General features: G+C 36.6%; 1 protein-coding gene across 1 annotated transcript in view; it reads left to right on the top strand.

The window, feature by feature from the left end:
- CEP135 (centrosomal protein 135) overlaps positions 1 to 20,793 on the top strand; it is a 73,763-nt gene extending 52,970 nt beyond the window's left edge. Inside the window, exons 17-26 of the mRNA XM_054728919.1 lie at positions 32 to 186; positions 755 to 810; positions 1,710 to 1,878; positions 4,612 to 4,722; positions 5,725 to 5,910; positions 9,516 to 9,725; positions 10,807 to 11,009; positions 11,905 to 12,009; positions 13,899 to 14,012; positions 18,830 to 20,793. Of these exons, the coding sequence (XP_054584894.1) occupies positions 32 to 186; positions 755 to 810; positions 1,710 to 1,878; positions 4,612 to 4,722; positions 5,725 to 5,910; positions 9,516 to 9,725; positions 10,807 to 11,009; positions 11,905 to 12,009; positions 13,899 to 13,998 (1,295 nt within the window). The 3' untranslated portion in view covers positions 13,999 to 14,012; positions 18,830 to 20,793. The remainder of the gene's footprint in view (positions 1 to 31; positions 187 to 754; positions 811 to 1,709; positions 1,879 to 4,611; positions 4,723 to 5,724; positions 5,911 to 9,515; positions 9,726 to 10,806; positions 11,010 to 11,904; positions 12,010 to 13,898; positions 14,013 to 18,829) is intronic.
- Positions 20,794 to 24,655: the final 3,862 nt, after the last annotated feature.

The following is a 24,655-nucleotide window of genomic DNA, read 5'->3' as shown; positions in this document are numbered from 1 at the left end:
TTACTTTGGCTAATAAACATTTCATTTATAGGTAAACTGCACCTTAAGATGACTTCACAGGATCAAGAAGCTCATGTCATGAAAAAAACCATTGGTGTTATTGATAAAGAAAAAGACTTCCTTCAGGAGGCTGTAGATGAGAAGACAGAACAGATTGCAAACTTGCAAGAAAACCTTGCTAATAAAGTATGTGCCTGTTAAATATTATTATCTGGCATCTGAATGGAAAAGACTGTTTCATTCTCTGTTTCAAGTATGCAGTTCTTATCACCCATGTATAAGTTAAGACCCAGGCCATATCTTCTAATATGTTTAAATTTCATTTTATCTCAATAAGTTGAATCTTCAGAATTTCTATTTCTAGAATGTAATTTTATCAGATGTGACTTCAGCAAACTCAAGGAAACAATTTAAGTTCTTAGTGTGAGTAGAAGCATGCCAATACTTGAAATACAGTTGGGACATAGAGCTTTCATTTATAGCATCCTATATAATAAAAGGCTAAATGCAAATTGTCCCCTCAACCGGGAGTTTGACCAGGGGCAGGGCCGCCCGGCCAACCGCCTGCGGCCCCTCCCCCTGACTGGCCCCGCCTCCGATCTCCCGTCACCCATGCACAAATTCGTGCACCAGGCCTCTAATAAGTTATATTATTGGATTTGAACTAAGTAAATGTGATAAATTGTATAAATTCAACTAAAGACATTCCTATATGAATTGTTTAGAATCTCATATATTTTTGTAATTTCTCTAGGAAAAAGCTATTGCTCAGATGCAGATAACGTTCTCAGAATATGAATCTTCTTTGAAGTAAGTAATCAGTGTTATGGCATCCAGCTTCTTTAGAAATGTTTGGTGAATGCAGCTCTATTTAAGTAGCATCTGTCAGTAGTTACATTTCTATTTTTCTATTTTTGCCAATGGCAGCAGCATTATTTTCTCAGTCTTTTGCATGAAAATGTTATATTATCTTTAACTTGCTGCCATCTTTTATCATCCACATCTAAACACTATGTTTTACTATTTTTTTACATGCTACTTGCTCTTTGTTTTTACTGTAACTACCCTATACAGACCCTAATTATTAAAATATAGATTACTTTAGTAGTAGCCAGTCTTGAATTTATTCTACATCTAAACCTATCTTGAATAAAATTTTATATTTTATGTGTAGTCTCTTTACTTCAAGACAGAAGTCTCTAATCGTGTTTATTCTGTGTACCCTTTTATATTATACTAGAGGCCTAATGCACAAAATTGGGTCAAGGGGCTCGGCCCTCACAGCTGCAGTAGCTTGCCTACACCCTCTCAGCCCCAACTTTATCTGGAAGGTTGTCCGGCTGTCTGGTCTAATTAGCATATTATGCTTTTATTATTATAGATAATAGTGGGAACTTAACCATTAAATAAATATTTGCCAATAGAATCTGTTACTATTTTATTATTTGCCAAATGAATCTCCTAATAATTGAAAGTCTTTTGTTTTTACTTGACTTTTGGAATAATAATTTATTTTGTGACTTCATTTGCTCATAATGATTGGTAGAGAGCTAAAATGTCTCATTTACCTAATTAATCAGTGTCTTGATGCAGTATTTATAATTTCTTGTATTCTTAACATACTTAATTCAGAGTAAAACAGTTTTCTTTTAAATGAACTAAATTATTCAAAAAGCTTAGTTTTTACTTATACATCACTCGTGTAACAGCCAACTAAAGGAGACACTGACGAATCGAGACCGTGAGATAAACAGCCTCCTGCGCCAGCTTGATGCAACTAATAAAGAACTCGATGAAGTAGGAAGATCTAAAGAAATATCTTGTAAGGAAAATAGAAGATTACAAGATGATCTGGCTACAATGGCAAGAGAAAACCAAGTATGAATACAATGCATAAACTTCAATAGTTTTACAGTATACAGTTCTTTTGTTGTTGTTATTTTTTATTGATTTTTTTATAGAGAGGGATAGAGAGTTAGAAACATCGATGAGAGAGAAACAGATCAGCTGCCTCCTGCACACCCCCTACTGGGGATGCCCGCAACCAAGGTCATGCCCTTGACTGGAATTGAACCTGGCACCCTTCAGTCCGCAGGCCACTCTATCCACTGAGCCAAACCGGTTAGGGCACAGTATACAGTTTTATAGAATATTCTTTGTTTGCTATATTTTAAAGCTTTTTTTTTTTTTAATATATTTACAGAGAGGAAAGGAGAGGGATAGAGAGTTAGAAACATCAATGAGAGAGAAACATAGATCAGCTGCTTCCTGCACACCCCCTGGGGATGTGCCCGCAACCGAGGTACATGCCCTGACCGGAATCGAACCTGGGACCTTTCAGTCCACAGGCCGACGCTCTATCCACTGAGCCAAACCGGTTTCGGCTATTTTAAAGCTTTTAATATGCTTTTTAAATTTTAATAATATAAATATCAACAACATTAATAATTCTTTAAGGATAAAGATGTTTATAAGACTTTTTTAAAGTGTGGTTTAGAATGCTGCTATATATTACAGGGTGTCTAATGGGTACACCTGTGGTCTCCTCACCATTTTGGTCTTTATTATAAGAACTTCTATAGGTGGTAGCATGGTATTCATTCTATATGGCAGAAATTGTCACCCTATTGGGTGAGGACCTCAGTATCACTTCCAGGGCACAGTTACTGTGATTTAAAGACCCATCATACATTTTAATTATTCTTTCTTCTAGTGAGCTTAGTTTATTTACAGCAGGGGTGGAGAACGTCCAGCCCGGGGGCCATATAAGGCCCACAGAATAATTTGGTCTGGCCCTGCCTAGCAATAGGGGTGAGTTAATTAAGTGTTTGACCTAATATAGCAGGCTAATTTTTAAGTTGATAATTTTGTATGGCCTGTGAATGATGATACAAATATCCAGATGACCCTTGGCAGAAAAAAGGTTCCCTACTCCTGATTTACAGGTATAAGTAAATTAATGATAAGTAAATTATTTTAGAATGTCAAATACTTAAAGGTGTTAGTTTTGTTTGTGCTGGTTTATTGAAGGATTATACCCAGAAGACCAATAATTTCCTATTGGAAATATTTTGGGGTTTTTTAAATTTTTTTTCAACATTATTCCATATAAAGCATATTGCTGTTATACGAATTTTTTTCAATGCCAACATTTGAGCCAGATACATGATTAGGACTGTTGTGGGAGATATGTGGTAATATTTGGTTAAAAAGTTAAAATCAGCCTTGCTAGTGTGGCTCAGTGATTGAATGCTGCCCTATGAACCAGAAAGTCACGGTTCGATTCCCAGTCAGGGCACATGCCCCGGTTGTGGGCTTGATCCCCAATGTGGGGCATGCAGGAGGCAGCCAATCAGTGATTCTCTCTCATCATTGATGTTTCTGTCTCTCCTTCTCCCTTCCTCTCTGAAATCAATAAAAAAAAAATTTTTTTTAAAAAGGTCAAGATGGGCCCTGGCCAGAGGGGTTTAGTGGTTAGAGTGTTGGGCTGCACACCAAAGGGTTTTTGGTTTGATTCCTGGTTAAGGGCATATACTTGGGTTGCAGGTTCGATCCCAGCCCTGGTCTGGGCTTGTGCGGGAGGCAACCAATCTATTAGATTATTAACATTTCATGCACCGGGCCTCTATTAGATAGAGGCCCGGTGCATGAAATGGAGAAGGAGGTGTGTCCCTCAGCCCAGCCTGCACCCTCTCCAGTCTGGGACCCCTCTCACAATCCAGGACTGCTGGCTCCCAACTGCTCGCCTGCCTGATTACCCCTAACCGCTTCTGCCTGCCAGCCTGATCACCCCCTAACCCAGTGATGGCGAACCTATGACATGCGTGTCAGCACTGACACGCGTAGCCATTTCTGATGACACGCGGCCGCATGCCGAGGATGAAACATTTGCTGCTCCTGAGGATGAAACATTTGCAACTAGAGTCTTGGAGTTAGTTTTTTCCTCAAAGTGACACACTACCCGAGTTATGCTCAGTTTATTGGCGAAGTTTGATACACCAAGCTCAAAAGGTTGCCCATCACTGCCCTAACCACTCCCTTGCCAGCCTGATTGCCCCTAACTGCCCTCCCCTGCTGGTCTAATCACCCCTGTCTTCCCCTGCAGGCCTGGTCCCCCCCCAACAGCCCTCCCCTGCAGGCCTGGTTCCCCCCAACTGCTTTCCCCTGCAGGCTTGGTCCCCCTCCCAACTGCCCTCCCCTGCTGGCCTGATTGCCCACAACTGCACTCCCCTGCTGGCCATCTTGTGGTGGCCATCTTGTGTTCACATGGGGGCGGCCATCTTGTGTGTTGAAGTTATGGTCAATTTGCATATTACCTCTTTATATAGGATGAGATTGGACATCTCACATCAATGTTTCTCTCCCTCTTCTTCCCTCTATCATCCACTCTGTTTAAAAATCAATGGAAAAAATACCCTCAGGTGAGGATTAACAACAAAAAAAAGTCAAGATAAATCAAGAAAAATAAGTGCAAGCAACACTTAGGAACAGTTTTCCTTTTTTTCCTACTCGCTCTTATTCCCCAAATTCAAAAGTAGCCATTTGAATAAAAATAGAACTCAATAGATGCTATGTTCACTTTAGATTTGCTTTCAATTTTCTGATTTATAGGAAATCTCACTGGAATTGGAAGCAGCGGTGCAAGAAAAAGAAGAAATGAAGAGTAGAGTTCATAATTACATAACAGAGGTGTCACGATGGGAGAGCTTAATGGCTGCTAAGGTAAAAAGGCACTGTCTAGGTTTGATTTAAGACTGATTTTTTTTTTACTTTTTTATGCCTCTTCTATTAGATTATTAACAATATGAGATTGGAATTCTTGCCTACTGTCTCTTTATATTTCCCCCCAGATCTTATTTAGTACTAGAGGCCCGGTGCACGAAATTCGTGCACGGGAGGCAGGGGTAGTCCCTCAGCCTGGCCTGCACCTTTTCACAATCCGGGACCCATCGGGGTATGTCCAACTGCTGGTTCAAATTATTTTGTGGGCCTTAAATGGCCCACGGGTTGGATGTTCTCCACCCCTGCTATAAATAAATTAAGCCGACTAGAAGTTAGAATAATTAAAATGTATCATGGGTCTTTAAAACACAGTAACTTTGCCCTACACCGGCACTTAGACATCCCTCTCGCAATCCATGACTGCTGGCTCCTAACTGCTTGTCTACCTGCCTGCCTGATCGCCCCTAACCCCTCTGCCTGCCTGCCTGATTGCCCCTAATAGTTCTCCTGCCTGCCTGATCACCCCTAACCGCCTCTGCCTGCCTGCCTGCCTGATCACCCCTAACTGCTTTCCTGCCTGTCTGGTCACCCCTAACCACTCTGCCTGCCTGCCTCCCTCATCGCCCCTAACTACTTGCCTGCCTGATAGCCCCTAACTGCTTCTGCCTGCCTGCCAGCCTGATTACCCCTAACCACTCACCTGCCTGCCTGATCTCCGGCTTGCCTGATCGCCCCTAACCGTTACCTTTGCTTTGCCCCCACCATGGCAGCTTTGTCCAAAAGGTCATCCAGAAGGATGGCTGGAAGGACATCCAGAAGGTTGTTCAGCTGTCCTATCTAATTAGCATATTACACTCTTATTATTATAGATAGTATCTGCACAGGTAGCTTCTGTTTCCTAAATTAAAACAAAAATTCCAATATGTGTATATGTTTCCGACATGAATATTCCAGTAAGTGACAATTACTAACTTAGAAACATTTTAATTATGCTCAAACTAGGAAAAAGAAAATCAAGATTTGTTAGATAGATTTCAAATGCTTCATAACCGTGCTGAAGACTGGGAGGTCAAAGCCCATCAAGCTGAGGGAGAAAGCAGCTCAGTTCGACTGGAACTTCTTTCTATTGACACAGAGAGGAGGCACCTTCGTGAAAGAGTGGAGCTATTAGAAAAAGAAATTCAGGAGGTAATATATATTTGTTTGTCTTGTGAAGTCTTTACTTAATTAGAAAGCATTCAAAGGTAAGGTACTTTATTTGAAGTGAGAGTTAAGCATTGGTGAAATCAAGTTCAATGGTAAACTTTTGTCATTAATTCTGATAATTTGCTAAGAGCCCCGTACTTTATTTTTTATTGTAGTAAAATATACCTAAAATCAAATTTACCATTTTATCCATTTTTAAATGTACAGTTCTGTGGCAGTTACTACATTCACATGATTGTGCAATTAAAACCTCCATCTATCTGCAGAACTTCATCATCTTCCCCAGCTGAAGCTCCATCCACTAAACACTAACTCTCCATTCTCCACACTCCCAACTTCTGGCAACCACCATTCTACTTTCTCTCTCTATGAATGTGACTACTCTATGTACCTCCTATAAGTAGAATCATACAATATTTGTCTTTTTGTGGCTGGCTTATTTTAATCAGCCTTAAGATTAACTTAACCTCAAGGTTATCCATGTTAGATAGATTTGTCAGAATTTCATTTCTTTTTAAGGCTGAATAATACTTCATTGTATGTAAAAACCATATTTTGTTTATCCATTCATTTGTCAGTAGACATTTGGTTGTTTCCATTGAAAGTAATGCTGCTATGAATATGGGTGTACAATATCTATTTGAGTCCTTGATTTCAGTTCTTTAGGATATACCCAGAAGCGGAATTGCTGAATTATGTGGTAATTTTATGTTTAACTTCTTAAGGAACTGCCATGCAGTTTTCTACAAGGGCCTACCACATTTTACTGTGGGCTAAATTTCACCAGCAATGTAATGATTTCAATTTCTCTACATCCTTGCCAACTTGTTATTTTCTGGGGGTTTTAAATAATAGCCATCCCAATAGGTGTGAAGTATCACATTTTAAATTTGAATCACAATTTCTTAATGATTAGTGATGTCGAGCATCTTTTCATGTGTTTATTGACCATTTGTGTATGTACTTTGGAGAAATGTCTATTCACATCCTTTGCCCTATTTTTTTTTTTTAAATCCTTACTCGAGGATATTTTTCCATTGATTTTAAGAGAGAGGGAGAGACAGAAATATCGATGTGAGAGAAACACATGGATTGGTTGCCTCCTGCACTTGCTCTGACCACGGCCTGGCCTGGGGGACCCTGCAACCAAGGTACATGCCCTTGACGGGAATGGAACCCAGGACTCTCTGGTCCTCAGGCCAACACTCTATCCACTGAGCCACACTAGCTAGGGCATCATTTTTCAATCAGGTTGTTTTTGTTATTGAGTTGTAGGAATTGTTTGTATAATCTGGATATTAATCCCTTATTAGATAGGTGTTTTGTAAGTTTTCTCCCATACATGGCTTGCCTTTCCACTCAGTTTTATCCTTTGATGCCTAAAAGTTTTAATTTTTATAAAGTCCAATTATTTCTAATACTCTTATTACATAACTTTTGGTATCATATTTAAGAAATAATTGCTGAGTCCAGTATAATGAAACTTTTCCCTATGTTCTTCAACAACGTTTGTAAGTTTTAGCTCTTATGTTAAGGTCTTTGATCCGCTTTGAATTGACTTTTGTATATGATATAACATAAGGGTCCAAATTTATTCTTTTGTATGCAGTTTAAATAAGCTCTTAACATAAAGACAGTCTAATAAAATTTTCTTAAGTAAATCTTGAATTCAATTAAAATATGGAGACCCTAGTTAGATTTATTTAGAATAGATGGCTATTAGGGTTTTTTGGTGTTTTTGGTATAGTGTTGTCTTCATTTTTTAGGAGAAAGTATTAATTATCTATAGTGGGTAGAATTATAGCCCCCCCCCCCAAAAAAAATATATATATATATATTTAGGTTCTAATACCTAGTACCTGTGAATATGACCTTTTTTTGAAAGTATTGTCTTTGCAGTTCTATAACCAGGTTAAAATGAGGTTATACTAAACCAGACAGGTCATAACCCATTGACTTGTGTCCTTATTACAGTGATTTTCAACCAATGTGCTAAAAGAATTTTAAAAACATGCAGTACCTGACTATTTAGTCAGGGGCACTGACCTCTTTTCCCTTAGTCAAATAAAAAAAAAAATGACAGTCAACACAATAGCAATCCCATGTGAATGAATTAAAATTATACCTATTTTTTTTGTTATATCAGCAAAAAAACATATTTTGTGTGTGCTGCAGAAATTTAGTAATTACTTTATGTGTGGATTAGATGAAAGAAGTTGAAAATTGCTGCCTTATAAGATAGGAGAAATACGGATACAGAAGACACAAGGGAGAGTGGCAGGTGAAGATGGAGGCTGTGATTGGAGGGATATGTCTACAAGGCAAGGAACTACAAGGATTGCCAGCAACCACCAGAAGATGGGGGAGAGGCATAGAACAAATTCCTCAGAATCTCCCGAAAAGGCCAACTCTGTTGACATATAAATTTCAGACTTGTAACCTCCAGAACTGTGAAGGAATAAATTTCCATGGTTTTAGGACACCCAGTAATTTGCATTTATTTGTTATAGCAGTCCTAGGAAACTAATACACTACCTCTATAAACTTTCTATTGAGTATAATAATTAAAGGCATGCTTTTCAACCTTCAAAAGAGTTCTCAGGAAAAACTGTTCTTTAGGTTCTTTATAATTGTTCATGTTATATGGTATATGAAATTGATTTACATATTTATATTCATTTGTTTGAAGGAAACTTTGATTTTATTAATTCATTTATATTTGGAAAATCCAAATGTTTACTTTTCTGAAACTGTTGACATTTATTAAATCTTTATACACAGCATCCTATTTTTTATGTTGACTCATTTCAGAAGAGCCTGTTCGAATTAATTTTCAAGTGCGGACTTCTTCCTAAATTCTAGAAGTAGAGTTTAAGTCACTTTGTATTTATTACTCATAATCTAAATTATGAGACATTTAAATGGTGGATTTTTCTAAGACAAGTATCTTATCAGTATTTCAAACTTTGCTCATTATTTCAGTTAATATTATCTTATAAAGTAGTGTATTATTAAATTAAATTTAAATATGACTTCAGGTATTTGGTTTTAAAGCAAACTCCATTTTGAAATTCAGAATTTAAAGACAATTGATGAGTGATAAGTATAGGCTGTGGCAAAAGTAGGTTTACAGTTGTGAGTACACAAAACAGTTTATTCTGGTACTATTATTTACTAATTATTGTATTATTTTCCATACAAACAACTGTAAACTTTGCCTCACCCTATATATATGTTACTTTTCTTGAAAAGGCATTATAATAACAAACAATTTATAAAGGAAAATTTACTGTAGCTTTAAAGAACTCTCATATTCACAATAACCTAGAACAATAATTTTCATCATTTTATCTTCTAAATATATACATGAAGTACTTATTTACCATGATTAATAATTATATGCAACTCATTTAATAAGCATTAAATATGCCATCTTTAAATATAGCAGGCAACTTCTTGAGAGTATCTAAAAATATGCAAATATTGGCTCTTCTATTTTTATAAACTGAGGTTGTAGCTGCACAAATTCAAGCCTTTAAAATTATTGGGTTACTCTAACTTTTTACCTGTTTCTTTTTTATTTTCAGCACATAAATGCACATCATGCCTATGAATCTCAGATCTCATCAATGGCAAAAGCCATATCTAGATTAGAAGAAGAGCTGAGACATCAAGAAGATGAGAAAGCAACAGTATTCAATGATTTGTCATCTCTTAGAGAACTCTGTATTAAGCTTGACTCAGGCAAAGATATTATGACCCAACAATTGAATGCTAAAAACCTTGAATATGAGAGGGTAAGAACTTATAAGATATTGTTGTAACACATTGTTTTACTGAGCCCTACTCTAATTGTTTTAATTTATCATTCACTACCTAATATATTTGTTCTCCTTTGGAGTAGTTACTTTTGACTGCAGGATTTTGAGAACTAACTTTGACTACTAGATTCTCTGCCAGGATTTCTCTGGCAAACGTGGTGATGAAATTAGGAGCTGTCTGTTTTAGAATAGATGGGTGTTTAGAAGATATTAGTCTTCTCATTATAGAATAGCAGCATATCCCAATACATTCTTTATTTGTTTAAAGATAAGACTTAAATGGAGTGGTGAGCATTTCACTGCTTCCTAAGTAGAATATTTTTCCTGATAAAAATCTCAAGGCAGCCTGGCCAGTGTTGCTCAGTGGTTGCTATGAGCCAGGAGGTCAGGGTTTGATTCCTGGTCAGGGCACATGTCCGGGTTGTGGGCTTGGTCCACAGTAGGGGGCGTGCAGGAGGCAGCTGATCCATGATTCTCTCTCATAATTGATGTTTCTATCTCTCCCTCTCTGAAGTCAATAAAAAATATAATATATATTTTTTTAAATCTCAAAGCATTTAAATCTTTAAAAGTCTAGTTAGCTGGAACTTCCCATTCCCAAACTGAAGCATTACTTTAAATGTGTTTTTTCAAACATTGGTGTTTTCAATTTTCACTCATTTAGTATCTTTGTTTACTGGTACTGAGAAGCTCAAATAATGGCTTAATCATATAGTCAGAGGACACAGATTTAATAGATCAGAAGGGCCTCCTTGCTGATAGGGTGGCCATATTTTAAGAGTTTATGATAATGACCCTCTCCTGATAAGGTAGTACTAGAAAACTATTTGAAGGTTTGAGTAGATCTCATAGCCAAATAAGCCCTTACTGAAAATAGCAAAGCTTGTTTTGAAAATAAGATTTTTTTTTTATACTTAAAGGAGTGGTTCAGGATTTTTTAACTGATGCCCAAAATGATGTGTGCCGAAGTCATGTAACATTATTATATTTAAAATCATTTTTCTTGAAATATTAAAAAAAAATGTGCTGAAGTAATCTTCCCTTGTTTTTCCTGTAGGTTGTGATGGAATTAGAAAATGTAAAATCAGAATCAGAGCTGTTAAAAACACAATTGTCAAGTGAGAGACATACGATTAAAAATCTTGAATCATTGTTGGCTACGAATAGAGATAAAGAATTTCATTCTCATTTAACTTCCCAAGAGAAGGATACAGAAATTCAGTTACTTAAAGAGAAGTTAACCCTTTCAGAAAGCAAATTGTAAGTGTCTTAAATCAATCTATGTGAGGAAAATAGGTTCTTAAAAAATAATTTTAATATGAGTAAATTGTAGATTTGTAGCATAAAACAAATGATTAAAAACATTGGAGGAACAAAAAAAATGTCTCAACTTTCAGTGGGAGAGGGGGAAGGGAGTGTGAAGGGCAGTTTAAACCAAAATACTTTATGTGGATGCTGCTTTTGGAAGTTTAGGGACTTAGTTCAGAAGAGGTATCGTGTTTGGAGGTACAGATTTGTGTATCTTCACTAGAGATGGTTCCCATGGAAGTGAATGAGTGAACTTTGTAAAAATGACTAAATTTGAGCAAAGGGGAGAGCATTTCAGGATGGGGATATCAGCAGCATTTCATGCTGTGGATTAGGAAAAATACTTCAAGAAAGCTGGGCAATTTGACCCTCATGTGTATTGGTTACCTTTAAGGAGGTTGATGATGGTGTCTTTTTAGGCTGGAGAGGGTTAGGTATATTTGTGGGAAGAAGAGCGGAAACCCAGAGTAGATGGTGCATACAAGTGGAATAAGTAACTTTTGAAAAGAGAAACATTTCTCTTTCTGAGGCAAGAGTCAAGAAAGCCAGTGAAGATACTTTACAACTAGACATTACAATCCCATAGTTACTCAAATTTGTATCTGCAGCACTGCAGCAGTGCCTTGCACATGCTAATTGTTTATTAAATAAGATGCATGAAAAAGGAAACTGATAGAAGCTCCAGAAGTTTTGAGAATTATTGTTGTAAGTCTTGATCTTCCCTTTTTTCATTCTTAAGAATCATTTCCTTTGTATTTATTAATCACACAAAAAATCTATGACACTAAACTCTACAAAACAGAACATTTGTTACTTATTTCTTTGAATTTTAAAATTTGTTTTTAAGAACTAGTCAAAGCCGGGAGAACACCATGCTTCGGGCTAAAGTGGCACAATTACAAACAGATCATGATGCCATGAAAAGGCAGATTTCAACTGAAAGATATGAACGGTAAGAAAAACTTGTAGCATTAGATAGTGTTTTTATTTATGTCCTGTTCTATTTCAAAAAGTGTTTAATGTGGCTTACAAATAGCAAACTGTTTTTTAGCATTAATGCTCAAAATAAATTTCTTCAGTAATTCTTCCTAAAAAGGCAACAAGTGTTGTGGAAGATAATATCAGTACAGTAAATAAAGTAGCAGGTATTGTGTGAATGTTTTCCATAGCAAAATTAGGTCATTATTTCAGAGGATATAGCTAGGGAATAAACAAGCTAGTAAGGATTCCACAGGAGTCCAAAACAATATGATCCTATTGGAAACTAAATACAAGTCATCAAATAAGTGATGATGCTGATGATTATAAGGGCTTTAACAAATATATACCAGATACTATGTATATATTTGATAATCCTAACAACCTATTATTATGCCTACATTATAGGAAACGGGAGTCATACAGGAGTAAATAGCAGAGTCACTAATGAAATTCAGGCAAGTCTGGTCTACTTTTACAGCCTGTGCTCCCACCTCTGTATAGACTCTAGGCTTAGCAATTTTCACACTCACTCGGGTTTCAGTTCGTTTGCTTCATTATGTTAAAGATTTAATCCCCGAGTGCTACAGACAGGAATGAGACCTGCTTTAAAGTTAAAGTCAGTATCTGATTTTTAAATCAGTTGTCAAGTTTTTTCAGTTACTCTTTCCTACTATATTAATACCATAGATAACAACATTTCTGAGATGATATTCTCAAATAGTGGAAAAAAATTGCTCATTAGGTCAATTTTTTAGTTCTCTTATTCTTATCCATTGACATTAAAATATTTATTGATGTGCTGTTTGACGTATAGACAGAATTTGCTAGAAATTCAATATTTATTATCTTGGTAAGATATGAAGCCTGAGATTGTCAGTGTTGTGAAAGCTACTTTTAATCTTGTAATTTAGAAGACCTAGTTTCTTAATATGCTAACCTGTGTGTTTATATATATATATATTTATAATTATTTCCATTTCTTAATGATAACTTAAATTCTTTCAATTCACAGGTCCTAAGTCAAAACTCTCGATTGCGTAAGGTTATAGACCCCCCCTTAATTTCTCTCCTTTTTTCCTACCCCAGTTCCCAAAAAAACCTTGACCCACATGACCATGTCTTTTCTTCTTAACATCCAACTAGATTATGCAGTCTTAAAGGGGCAATATTGCCTCCCATGGGACAAAATTGGTTCTTGGGGGAAGAGGGAGTGGCAAAACCCCCTAGGTATTACCATAACTTACGGCCCTCCAAAGGGCTACAGTATGTAAACAATGTACCTGTGTATTAAAATTTCATGCAGTGTGGGGATAATTTGTGGGGAAAACATCTAGAAAAGTTTCTTTAGGGGAATAATAGTGAAAAAGCGTTTGTGAAACACCCAAGTATGTAGAAATCCTGGATACTGACGAACTCGAGCCATAAAAAGTCCAGGCCAGAGACTGGATTGCTCACAAGGAGGTGGTAGTGCAGTCCATATGCTTTGTGGGGCAGACAGACACAGGGAAGGAAAGCATAACAAAGAGAATGGATTACTTTACTCTGACATTTGGGAGTTTTGAGCCAGAAAGAGGCAGAGGGCTAGATTTATGTACAAGAAGAGGTGGGAAAGGAAGGAGCAGAGGGAGGAACCATCCAACTTTGGAAATCTGTACTCAGAGGGCCTTTGGACAATCTCTTATAATACAATTCCTTTCATTGAAATCTTTTATCTACTATTTAAAAATCATATAAGGACATGGGATTTAACTTTAGTAGAAATAGAAATTGAGTAGAAATTATTCCATTAACAACAATAGCAGCACCTCATATTTGTATAGCCCTTTTTGGTATTATCTCTTATTTGATCTTACTTGACAGAGAACGAGCAATCCAGGAGATGCGTCGGCATGGTCTTCCCACACCACCCCTTAGTTCTACTCTGAAATCTCCTTTACATTCTCCTGAACATATAAACTGATAATTTTTAGAAAGGTATGTATATAACACCATGGACAAGTAAAACTAATCTATGATTATGAAAATTCAGGAAGTAGTTTTCTGGGGAGGCAGGGAGATTGCCTGCAAAGTGATCAGGGGAACTTTCTGACCACCTTTGGTGGGAATAACGGAATGTTCTATTTGGTGGTGGAGGATATGAGGGTATATACGATTATAAAAACTCATTGAACTGAACATTTCTGGTCCATGACGATATGAGACCTCACAGAGAAATATTTTATGAAGTGCTAAATTCAAGGAACAAGTACTAGATGATACAAGTGTGGACAAAGACAGACAGGAATGCATGTGGCTCAATAGACTGAATCTGATTGGAAGTACAGGTTGTTGGGGAATAATGAGGGAGAAAGGCGTGGAAAGTAGAGTAGGATACTTAGAATTATTTAATGTGAGACTAAATGAGAGATTGTAGCCTTTATTCTGCAAGTCAGGGGGAGCCATTGAAGGTCCTCCTGTGTACAGGATACATACAAGGGAGGAGTTAAAATGAAAAAACAGTTCCTAGCCCAGCTGGCGTGGCTCAGTGGTTGCGCATTGACCTATGAACCAGGAGGTCACAGTTTAATTCCCAGTCAGAGCATATGCCTGGGTTGCGGGCTTGATCCCCAGTGGGGGGCCTGCAGGAGGCAGCCAATCAGTGATTCTCTCACATTATTGAAGCTTCTCTCTCTCCCCTTCCTCTCTGAAATCAATAAAAATATATTTAAAAGAAAAAGAAAAAACTGTTCCTGGCAGATTAACTCAAAATTGTATTTGGGCTTTATTGGGCAGGGTAGACACCAGAGGCAGGGAGACCAGAAAGAGATATGAAAGGAACAGTATCATCAGTTCAGGATCAGTAAAATATTATTGAAAGCTAAGATGACAGATTTTTAAAAATAAATTCTATGTACAGAAAGTGTTATAGAATACAGCTTAGTGAATGTTCACAAACTGAGTGCACACAACTATGCAACCTGCACCCAGACCAAGAAACAAAGCATTACCTCACTTGAGCTCCCTTTTGGTCATAAGCCCTGCTCTAATAGTAACCACCCTGACTATAAAAAGCATAGATTTTTTTTTTTGCCTGTTTTTGGACATTTTAAAAATGATATACATTTCTGGCCTGTTTTCCTCAATAGTACATTTGTGAGATTCATCCATACTATTGTGTGTCCTTGTAGAATGCTCATTCTTGTTGCTGTGTAGTATTCCATTATGTGAACTTGACCACAGTCCACTTACTCATTCTATTGTTGACAGGAACTGGTAATTTCCAGTTCAGGCTATTACAAAGGGTTATGAACATTCTAGTACCTGTATGTTGGTGAACAGACGTGTGCATTTCTTTGGGTGTATACTGAATAGTGAAATTGTCAGGTCACAGGACATGCAAATGTTTGAGCTTGAGTAGATATGGCAAAGCAGTTTTCCAGAGCACTAGGACTGAGGAAGTGTCAGTGACTGTGCTGACTCACTGGAAATGGGAATGAATGGGAAGGAGCATGGCAGACCCAGGGTTTGAGAGGTAGGTGACTGTGAAAAATGCAGGCTCATTGACAGAAATCGTAAAGTCAGTTCTTTTAAAAAATTATGCATTTCCTTGCCTCTTTTAATAGAAGTACATAGGAGATGAGTAAGCATTTCCTCAATGACTCAGAATTTATGTGCTATTCTTTAACATACAGAAGCCTCCAGGGTTGCTGATATTTGAAGGGCCTAGGTTTTGTAAATTAAGCTTTATTGGAGCATGGCCACACCCATTTGTTTGCATATTGTGTAAGATTGCTTTTCTACAGTGGCAGAATTAGGGAGCTGTGACAGACCTGTGCCCACAAATCTAAAATAGTATACTACCTGGTCTTTCACATCATGTAGCCTATGGGAAACGCAGCAGTACACCTGTAGGATAATGAGTGAAAAAGCACATACCAGTAATTCCTTAGTCTTATAAAAAAAGGCATGACCTTTGAGGTCCCCTGAAAGGGTCCTGGGGACTCCCAGGGATCCCCAGACTACACTTCAGAAACCACTGATACAGAATATTGTGGATTCCAGCAATGTCTAAAGATGTGATGAATTAGAAAACATTTTTTAATTGTGATAAAATACATATGGTATGAACTTTGCCATCTTAACTATTTTTAAGTGAAAACCCAGTGCATTAAATTCTCAGTGTTGTGCAACCATCACCACTATTTCCACCCTAAACAGAAAGTCTGTATCCATCTATAATAATAAAAGGGTAATATGCTAATTATGCCGGACATCATCCGGACAAAGCCACGGTTTCGGGGGCTGAGGCAGAGGTGGTTAGGGGCGATTAAGCTGGCAGGGGAGAGCAGTTAGGGGTGACCAGGCTGGCAGGGGAGGGCAGTTAGGGGCTACCAGGCTGGCAGGGTGGGCTATCAGGCAAGCAGGCAGAGTGGTTAGGGGCGATCAGGCAGGCAGGCATGTGAGCAGTTAGGAGCCAGAGGTCCTAGTTTGCAAGTGATTGGGCCTAAACTGGCAGTCAGACATCCCACAAGTGGTCCTGGATTAGAGAGGGTGCAGACCTGGCTGAGGGGACACCAGCCTCCTCCCTCCCCGTCCCTCCCCCCGTGCATGAATTTCTTGCACCGGGCCTCTAGTTAAACAATAATTCTTCAGTCCCTGACCTCATTTCCTCAGTCCCTGTCAACCTCTAATCTGCTTTTCAGTCTCTATGAATTTGCCTACTTATATTTTCATCTAAGTGAAATCATACAGTATTTGTCCTTTAGGGTCTGTCTTCTTTCACTTCAGATAACGCTGTCAAGGTTCATCTGTGTTATAGAATATCTCAGAACTTACTTTCTTTTTATGCCTGAATAATATTTGTTTGTATGTTCATACCACGTTTTGTTTATCCATTCATCAGTTTATGGACACCTGGGTTGTTTTCATCTCTTAGCTATTGTGTACAAGGATTTGTTTTAGTCCCTGTTTTCAAATCTCTTGGGAGTACCTAGAAGTAGAGTTGCTGAGTCATATGGAAATTCTTTGTTTAACTTCTTGTGTACTTGCCAAACGTTTTCCACGCAGCTGTACCATTTTACATTTCCACCATCATTGTAAGCGTTCTAATTTTTCAAGTCCTTTTCAGTGCTTGTTATTTTCCATGTTTTTATTATAGCCATTATAGTAGATATAGATTAGAAAACTTGGACAACCATTAGCAAAGTCCCAAATAAACTAATGATGTTGTTCATTGGTAACACATTTCCATCCATATTTTCTAAATATTATCACCAAAACTAATTTTTTTTTCACCAAAACTAATTTTAAGGGCTTTCCCCATAAGTACTCAGAAATAAGTAAGAAATGGTCATATCAACCCACATTTTACAGTGTCTCTAATAGTTAAAATATATAACCCAATTTAGATTTACTTTTTTTTATTGTATGTAATGCATGCTCACTGAAAAAGACATAAAATAACAAGTATAAAGAAGAAAATAAAAATCATTTAAAATTTTTTTATGAAAAATATATATAACATTAAATTTATCATTTTAACCATTTTTGGGTATACATTTCTCTGGCAGTAAGTATATTTACATTGTTGTGAACAAATTAGTTCCACCATCCAACTTCAGAACTCTTTTAATCTTCTCCAACTGAAACTTTGTGCCCATTAAATACTTACTCCTCATTCTCTCAGCCCTCCACCCCCTGAAAGTCACCATTACAGTTTGTCTCTATGAATTTGACTATTTTATGTACCGCAATATAAATGGAATCATACTATGTTTGTCCTTTTTGTGAATGGCTTATTTCACTTAGCATAATGTTTTCATGGTTCATCCATGTTGGAGCTTGTCTCAGAACTTTCTTCCTTTTTAAGGCTAAATATGCCATTGTATGTATAGACCAAATTTTGTTATCCATTCATGAGTTGTTGAACACTTTGGTTGCTATTATGAAAATGCTGCTACTAAATGGATGTAAAATCAAAATTACTTTTAATCCTACAACCCAGAGAAAATAGCAATTAGCATTTTGGTATACTTACATCTTGTATTTAATTTGTAATTAACATACATACACATGCATAGACATACATGTAATTCTAATAGAGATCATATTCAAGGTAGTTTTTATCCTGTTTCTGTTTTGTCTTATTGTTTGTGGTTTCCCCCCTAATATTGTTATGAGCATTTATTGATACCATTAACAATATTTTCAAAAATGCCATTTTAAAATAGTGATCTAATGGTTTTTCACATGGATATTCTGGGATTTATTTATCATTCTCCTCTTATGGGACATATAGCTTGTTTTTTTTTTTTTCCTCTTATCAAAAATGTTATTTTACATCAAATTAGAAAGCATGTCTGATAATATCTTGTTAAGTACGTCTTCCTAAGTATAGAAAAATATAATTACTTTCTCAGTGCTTCCATTATGGGATTTTTCATATTTTAATGTGTGCATTTTGATTGGGAGGATGATTAGATAACACATGAAAATATTTTGAAAAATATTTGACTATCCATAACATTTTAAAACTCAGACAACATAATTTTCAGTACTTGTATACACACTTGTATTTTATTAAACCTAGACATAATAACCCTTGTTTTGAGTGATTTTTCTCAGTTAGCATGCTATATTATTCCAGTCTCTGAAGTAGAAAACAGTACTACTTAACCACTAAATAGGCAAGGATTGTAGTAGAGAATATAATTTCAATTAAAACATTAGTGAATTTAAGTTTTCATCATGTTCTGAGTAATTTTGTTTAACATTTTTCTCTTAACCCACCTTTCCCCTCCCCTCTTTTTCAGAATGTTGACTTTCAATGAGTTGGCTGTATGGACTTGTTAAAGACAGAACAGTAATAATATATTCGAAGTACTTGTTCCTGAAAATCATGAACATTGACACAAATTCTACCTCTTTCAACTTTTATTTAAATCAGTGAATATTTATGTAAAAAATGGTTTAAAAGAGCTATATCTATGTGTATATTTTCATGCATATGACAGAAAAAATATGTATTAATAGTGCTAACTGATATTATATCTGTATTTTTATTCCTGACTTAAATTACTCCTCAATGTGTGTTTATACTGTGAATTAATATAATGTATTAATCACATTATGTTTTAATAATCTTTTTCTTAATGAGCCATATTTGTATATAAATATTCTTACAGTACTTATTTTTAAAGTGTTTTTAGTTTTCATGCCTGTGCTGATAACCCATATCTTTAACACATTCACAAAAGATTATCAACTCAGATGTTACACTTAACTTTTTTCTTCTAAATATAAAATTACCAATTTGCTGTCTGTCATTGAAGTGAATATATTTAGGTCTATTCTTATAATAGTAGAGTCTTGATAAAATAATGATTACCATTTATAATTTGTTATTGTCAATTAGAAAAACTGTGATGTGGAAGATACATGTTGTATATACTTTATTTTCGCTATCACATGGTCTCTTCACATGATACAAATTTATCAAAATCAAACTAAAAGTGGTATTTAAAATTTTGTCAAACCATAGAACAGAAATTTGGGACTTTTTTCCAGTTAATAAAATTCCTCACTGTATCAATATAAAAGTTCAGAATATAATAGTATATGGGGTAAATAGAGTAAAACATTTTGCTAAAATTATCCAATATACATACATTCGATAATATCAGATTTTGTTTCTAAACCTGTATGTTGTCATTTAATCAGTCTTCCAGAATAGTATGTAAACATTTAACTATGGCATAATAAGTAGAAAACAGCGTTTTACAATTTTCAAAATTTTAATTTCAAAGAATATAAATATATGCACATATTAATAAAAGAACAGTAGTACAAAATAGAGTATTGGATACAAAAACTAATCGTGTTTGAACCATACACATTTGAAGAAAATCCTGTTCTCTAGTAGATTTTCATTATGACTGAAAGCTTAAAAACATAGGAAAGTGAAAGGCTATTTACTTATAATCCATTTTGTTTCCTCCTTTAATAAAGTGGAGTTTGTGTGTGTGCATTTGTGTGTACCTGGAGGTGGGCATTGCTCTTTTTCTAAAACTAATATGCCTTATATGTGTGAGTTATGCCCTTTGCAATAATTCAGTGTGTAATTTGGGTGTGATGTGCCTTACTTTACCATCATCTTTGTAATTTTATGTATTCTATCTCCTTGTGTAAGTTCAGGTGTTACATTAAAAGACAAGAGAAATGGGACTATTTGCAATGTCAAATGGAAAATCTTTTAATAAATATATGTAAATAAAATAAAAATATTTGTTACCACCTTCCCCCCCCCCCAAAGTTAACAGCAAGACATATTTTGTTAGATTTATTATATTTTTACTGTTTTCTATAATTAAAAATGTATACCTTGTTATAATTGTTTTTATAACCATGATACAATTTTCTAAAGTTAGTTTTAGCTTAAAATACTGAATGTTCTGACCTTTTATAGATGTTTTTAATTTGTTTTAAATAATTTTAAATTATGGAGCTTGACATAGATTTTCCAATAAATATTCCAGTCAATTTATTTTCTCTTTCTTATAGTTTTTTTCAAGAATTTTAGCAGTATTCATTAATTCTAAAATTAAGAACAGTTTATTCAAATTAAACTTTATCCTGGTGAGATATAGGGAATCCCCTGAGTTTAGGTGCCAGGCACTTTTTTTTTTTTTTAACTCCCTTTTATTTTCAACTAGTTTAAAATGTAAGAAGTGAAGTTACAGTTTCTGTTTGAAATTCATCTATAAAATGTTTAAACAGGCTTTTGTGTTCGTGTACACATTTTTCTCTCTTGCAAATTTCTAATGTGTAGCAAGGATTTAAAATACTAATTGAGAAACAGACCCACCAAATTGATTTCATGACCCAGCAAAGGAACTCGGCCTATAGTTGAAAACATTATATCATGAACCATCTTTCCCTTTCCCACTGTTACATCTACCCTTCTGAGTCAGTTTAGCTCTTTTGGCTTGTCCCCACTTGCATACACCTCCCCTTTTTAATCTCACATTTTAAAACCCTCCCAGACCCCTACCATTTTATTTTTGCTTCCTCTGGCAAAAATTTACTGAAAACAGTTACCTACACTCATTTCATCCCCTCTCCCCCTTTACACCCACTATTCCTTCTTAAACTACTCCAATCATGCTTTATTACTATTTTTTACTCAAACCATTGCCAAGGCACCAACAACCCCATCATGTGCCCTTTCTTTCCAGTATTACCTTTTTCACAGCTAGTATTTCTTTCCACTTAGTGGTTTTTTTCATGTTTGTCCCTATTTAATGTTGCTCCTATCTTCCTTCAAGATAGGATTGGGCAATTGGCTATAGATACCCAATTAAAATAAATTAGTGACTTAAAGGTAAGACTGAGGACTTCCAGAAGGCATCAGAAAAGGAGATTGAAAGTATAAAAGAGAAAATACTCATGGAGGGTAAGTGTAGTGAGGACATCCAGATAATAATGAGTCTTAAAGAGACAAATTAGGAGTACAGAAAACATTTTAAGAAGCAATAGAGATCAATGTCCCCACATCAAAAGAAAAGGCCAAGTTCTTAGAGAAGAAAACCCCCCACAGTTAAACAATATTAAAAACAGGTCACCTAAAAAGGAACAAAGATCAGATTTCCAACTGTTGTGGATTGAATGTGCTCCCAACAACTTTTCTTTGTGGAACTGCACTTCCTAATGTAATTATGTCAGGAGGTGGGGCCTTTGAGTGTAATTACATCATGAGGTGGGAGCCCTCCTGAATAGAATTAGTGCCCTTGTAATAGGCATCCCAGAAAGCTCTCGGGCCCTCTCTGCCCTGTGAAGATACAATGAGAAGTTAGTCTGCAACCCCCGAGGACTCTCACTTGAACCCAGCCATGCTGGCACCATCCTCTCAGACTCCAGCCTCCAGGACTGTGAGAAACTTATTATTTATAAGCTACCCAATCTGTGGTAAATGGTATAGCAGTATCTCCGGCCTTCACCCACTAGGTGCCAGTAGTAGCACCTGCCAAACAATTGTAACAACCAAAAATGTCTGCACATTGCCGAACATCTTTTAGAGGACCAAATTACCCATAATTGAGAGTGGTTTAACTATATAACTTCTCACATTCTTTCTAAAAAACCCCAAAACAATTAAATGGTTAAATACATATTTTAAAACATTTTTATTGACTTTTAGAGAGATGAAGGGAGAGGTAGGAACATCCGCATGAGAGCAGAACATCAATCGGCTGCCTCCTGCATGCTCCCTGTGGGGAAATGAACGGGCAACCTTTCAGTGCACAGGATGACACCCAACCAGTGCACTGAGCCACACCAGCCAGGGCAATGGATACATATTTTTAAAATCCCTAATGTTCTGCATTTTTCTTTTGTATATGATACGGCCTCTGAAAATCTGTCTTAACTGAAAGGCAGTTGTTTCCAAAGTGGAAATGTAGATTGAGACCTGGTTGGATGTGCCACATTTGTTATAGCCCCACGTGTAGTAAAAATGAACCACTGTGTTTGAAAAGGGAGGGGAAACGGGAGCTGTCTAAAGAGCGCTGATTTCTGAGGCCCGTGAGACAAAGATTAGCTAGAAAGCTCTAGTATGAGCGTAAGTTCTCTAGAACTCTCAGTATTTTAAGGTTGTATCATTTGGGATGATAACCTTGCCCTGCAAAATTAAAGGAGAGTAGACCCACACTTGATTTATGTACATTAGAAATTTAAAACTTTTTAAATTTATTGATTATTTTGAGAGAAAGAGAGGAAGTGGGGGGTGTTCGTTTCACTTATTTATGCATTCATAGGTTGCTTCTTGTATGTGCCCTGAATAGAGAGATCAAACCTACATCCTCGGTGTATTGGCACGATGCTCTAACCAACTGAGCTACCTGGCCAGGGCCAAAATTTAAATTTTTATATAGAGTATATTTTCATGTAGTTGGCAAGACTATAATGTAACAAGAAAAAACTCCAGTGATACGTTCTACAGGGATTTGATTTTGGGCTTTGGGGAACTTCTAGTGACTCTATTAACTCAAAAGAGACTTGCTCAACTCTTTATACAATTCTTCATTATTCTTATTTGGAATAAAGCAGTCATATTTTAGGATATGTGAGCACTGAACAACTGACTGATATCTATATTCACAAAATACACAACCCTATTTTATGCTGGTATTAATTTAAATGTTTATCTAGAAGAACACAGTTGGTTAATGTGACATGCTCTAGATCTTTGGCATATCAAAGTTGCTCCAAGGCATGCATCTGCATTAAAACTATTAGTTCTGTTTTTGTCATTGAGACATCTGGCTCAAGACTGAGGACCTTGTGGGTTACCTTTCATCTTTTGTATCTGTGTCATTGAAATTCTTTTTGCTTTGTTTTAAATCTCCTGCCCAATAATGATAAATTATTTTTAGCATCTTTGCATTAATAATGAAGGGGAAGATAATCAGATACTGATTTCCAAGAGTTCCCATATATTAGATAGGACTAGGGTCTCCAAGTCTGGGGAGTTTTTCCTACATGCTATTTTTTTAAGCCTTTATTTTTTAAAGAATATGTTTTTATTGATCTTTAGAAAGAACAAGGGAGAGGGATAGAGAGAGAAACATCCATGAGGAACATCATCAATTGGCTGCCTCCTGTCTCCTCCTACTGGGGATGAAGCCTGGAAACCGGGCATGTGCCCTGACCAGAGGTCAAACTAGGTAGGAAGGGCAGTGATCAATCCTACCTCCGCCCGGTGACCTCTTGGTTCATGGGTCAACGCTGGACCACTGAACCATGCCTGCCGGGCCTAAATGTGATTCTTGCTACATGTTAAAATGTTGCACAAAGAAACTGTAACAGGATAAGCTTGACCTGAACCCAAGAATCCAACCTGATAAGCATAGCCAACTGCAAAGAAGAAATCAACATGTAATTAACCATGTACCGTGTAACCAGTAGCTAAGCCTCCCAAGAGACAGCTTTGGATGGGAAAGCTGTTTCCATTACTTGCTGCAAACATATAAAACTACCGAAGGACGACATCTGGTTCTCAAATAGAGTCCCCCAAGCCCAAACCCCTTGAGTTTGGTAACACATTGAAGCAGTCATAGTAAAAAGTATGGGTAAAAAATCTCAGTATTTCCAGTGAGGATGTGTGTGTGTGTGTGTGTGTGTGTGTATGTATATGTGTGTGTGTGTGTGTGTGTGTGTGTGTCTGTATGTGTGTGTGTGTGTGTGTGTGTGTATATCTTACCTAATAAAAGAGAAACATGCAAATTAACCATCACTCCGCTATGTCCACAGCCAATCAGAATGAGTATGCAAATTAACCCAACAAAGATGGAGGTTAATTTGCATATATGGCACAGAGTGGAGTGAAGCCTGCTATGAGGGGAAGGGGGGGCGTGGCAAAGGGAGCTACTGGAGTGGTGATCCAGACAGAAGCAAGGACTTATTGGCTCCAGGCAGCCAGGGAGCGAGGAGGTGCTGGCTCCCCGGTGGCTGGGAGTGAAACCAGGGGAAGGAAGGCCTATTCTTGCATGAATATCATGCAACGGGCCTCTAGTATATATATATACACACACACACACACACACACACACATATATTCTTTTTCTTTAAGACATCAAAGTCGG

The sequence above is a fragment of the Eptesicus fuscus genome, chromosome 2 (assembly GCF_027574615.1).
Source record: "Eptesicus fuscus isolate TK198812 chromosome 2, DD_ASM_mEF_20220401, whole genome shotgun sequence".
In the NCBI taxonomy this organism is placed as follows: domain Eukaryota; kingdom Metazoa; phylum Chordata; class Mammalia; order Chiroptera; family Vespertilionidae; genus Eptesicus; species Eptesicus fuscus.
The sequence above is the reverse complement of the archived record's forward strand: the minus strand, read 5'-3'. Positions and strand labels throughout refer to the sequence as shown.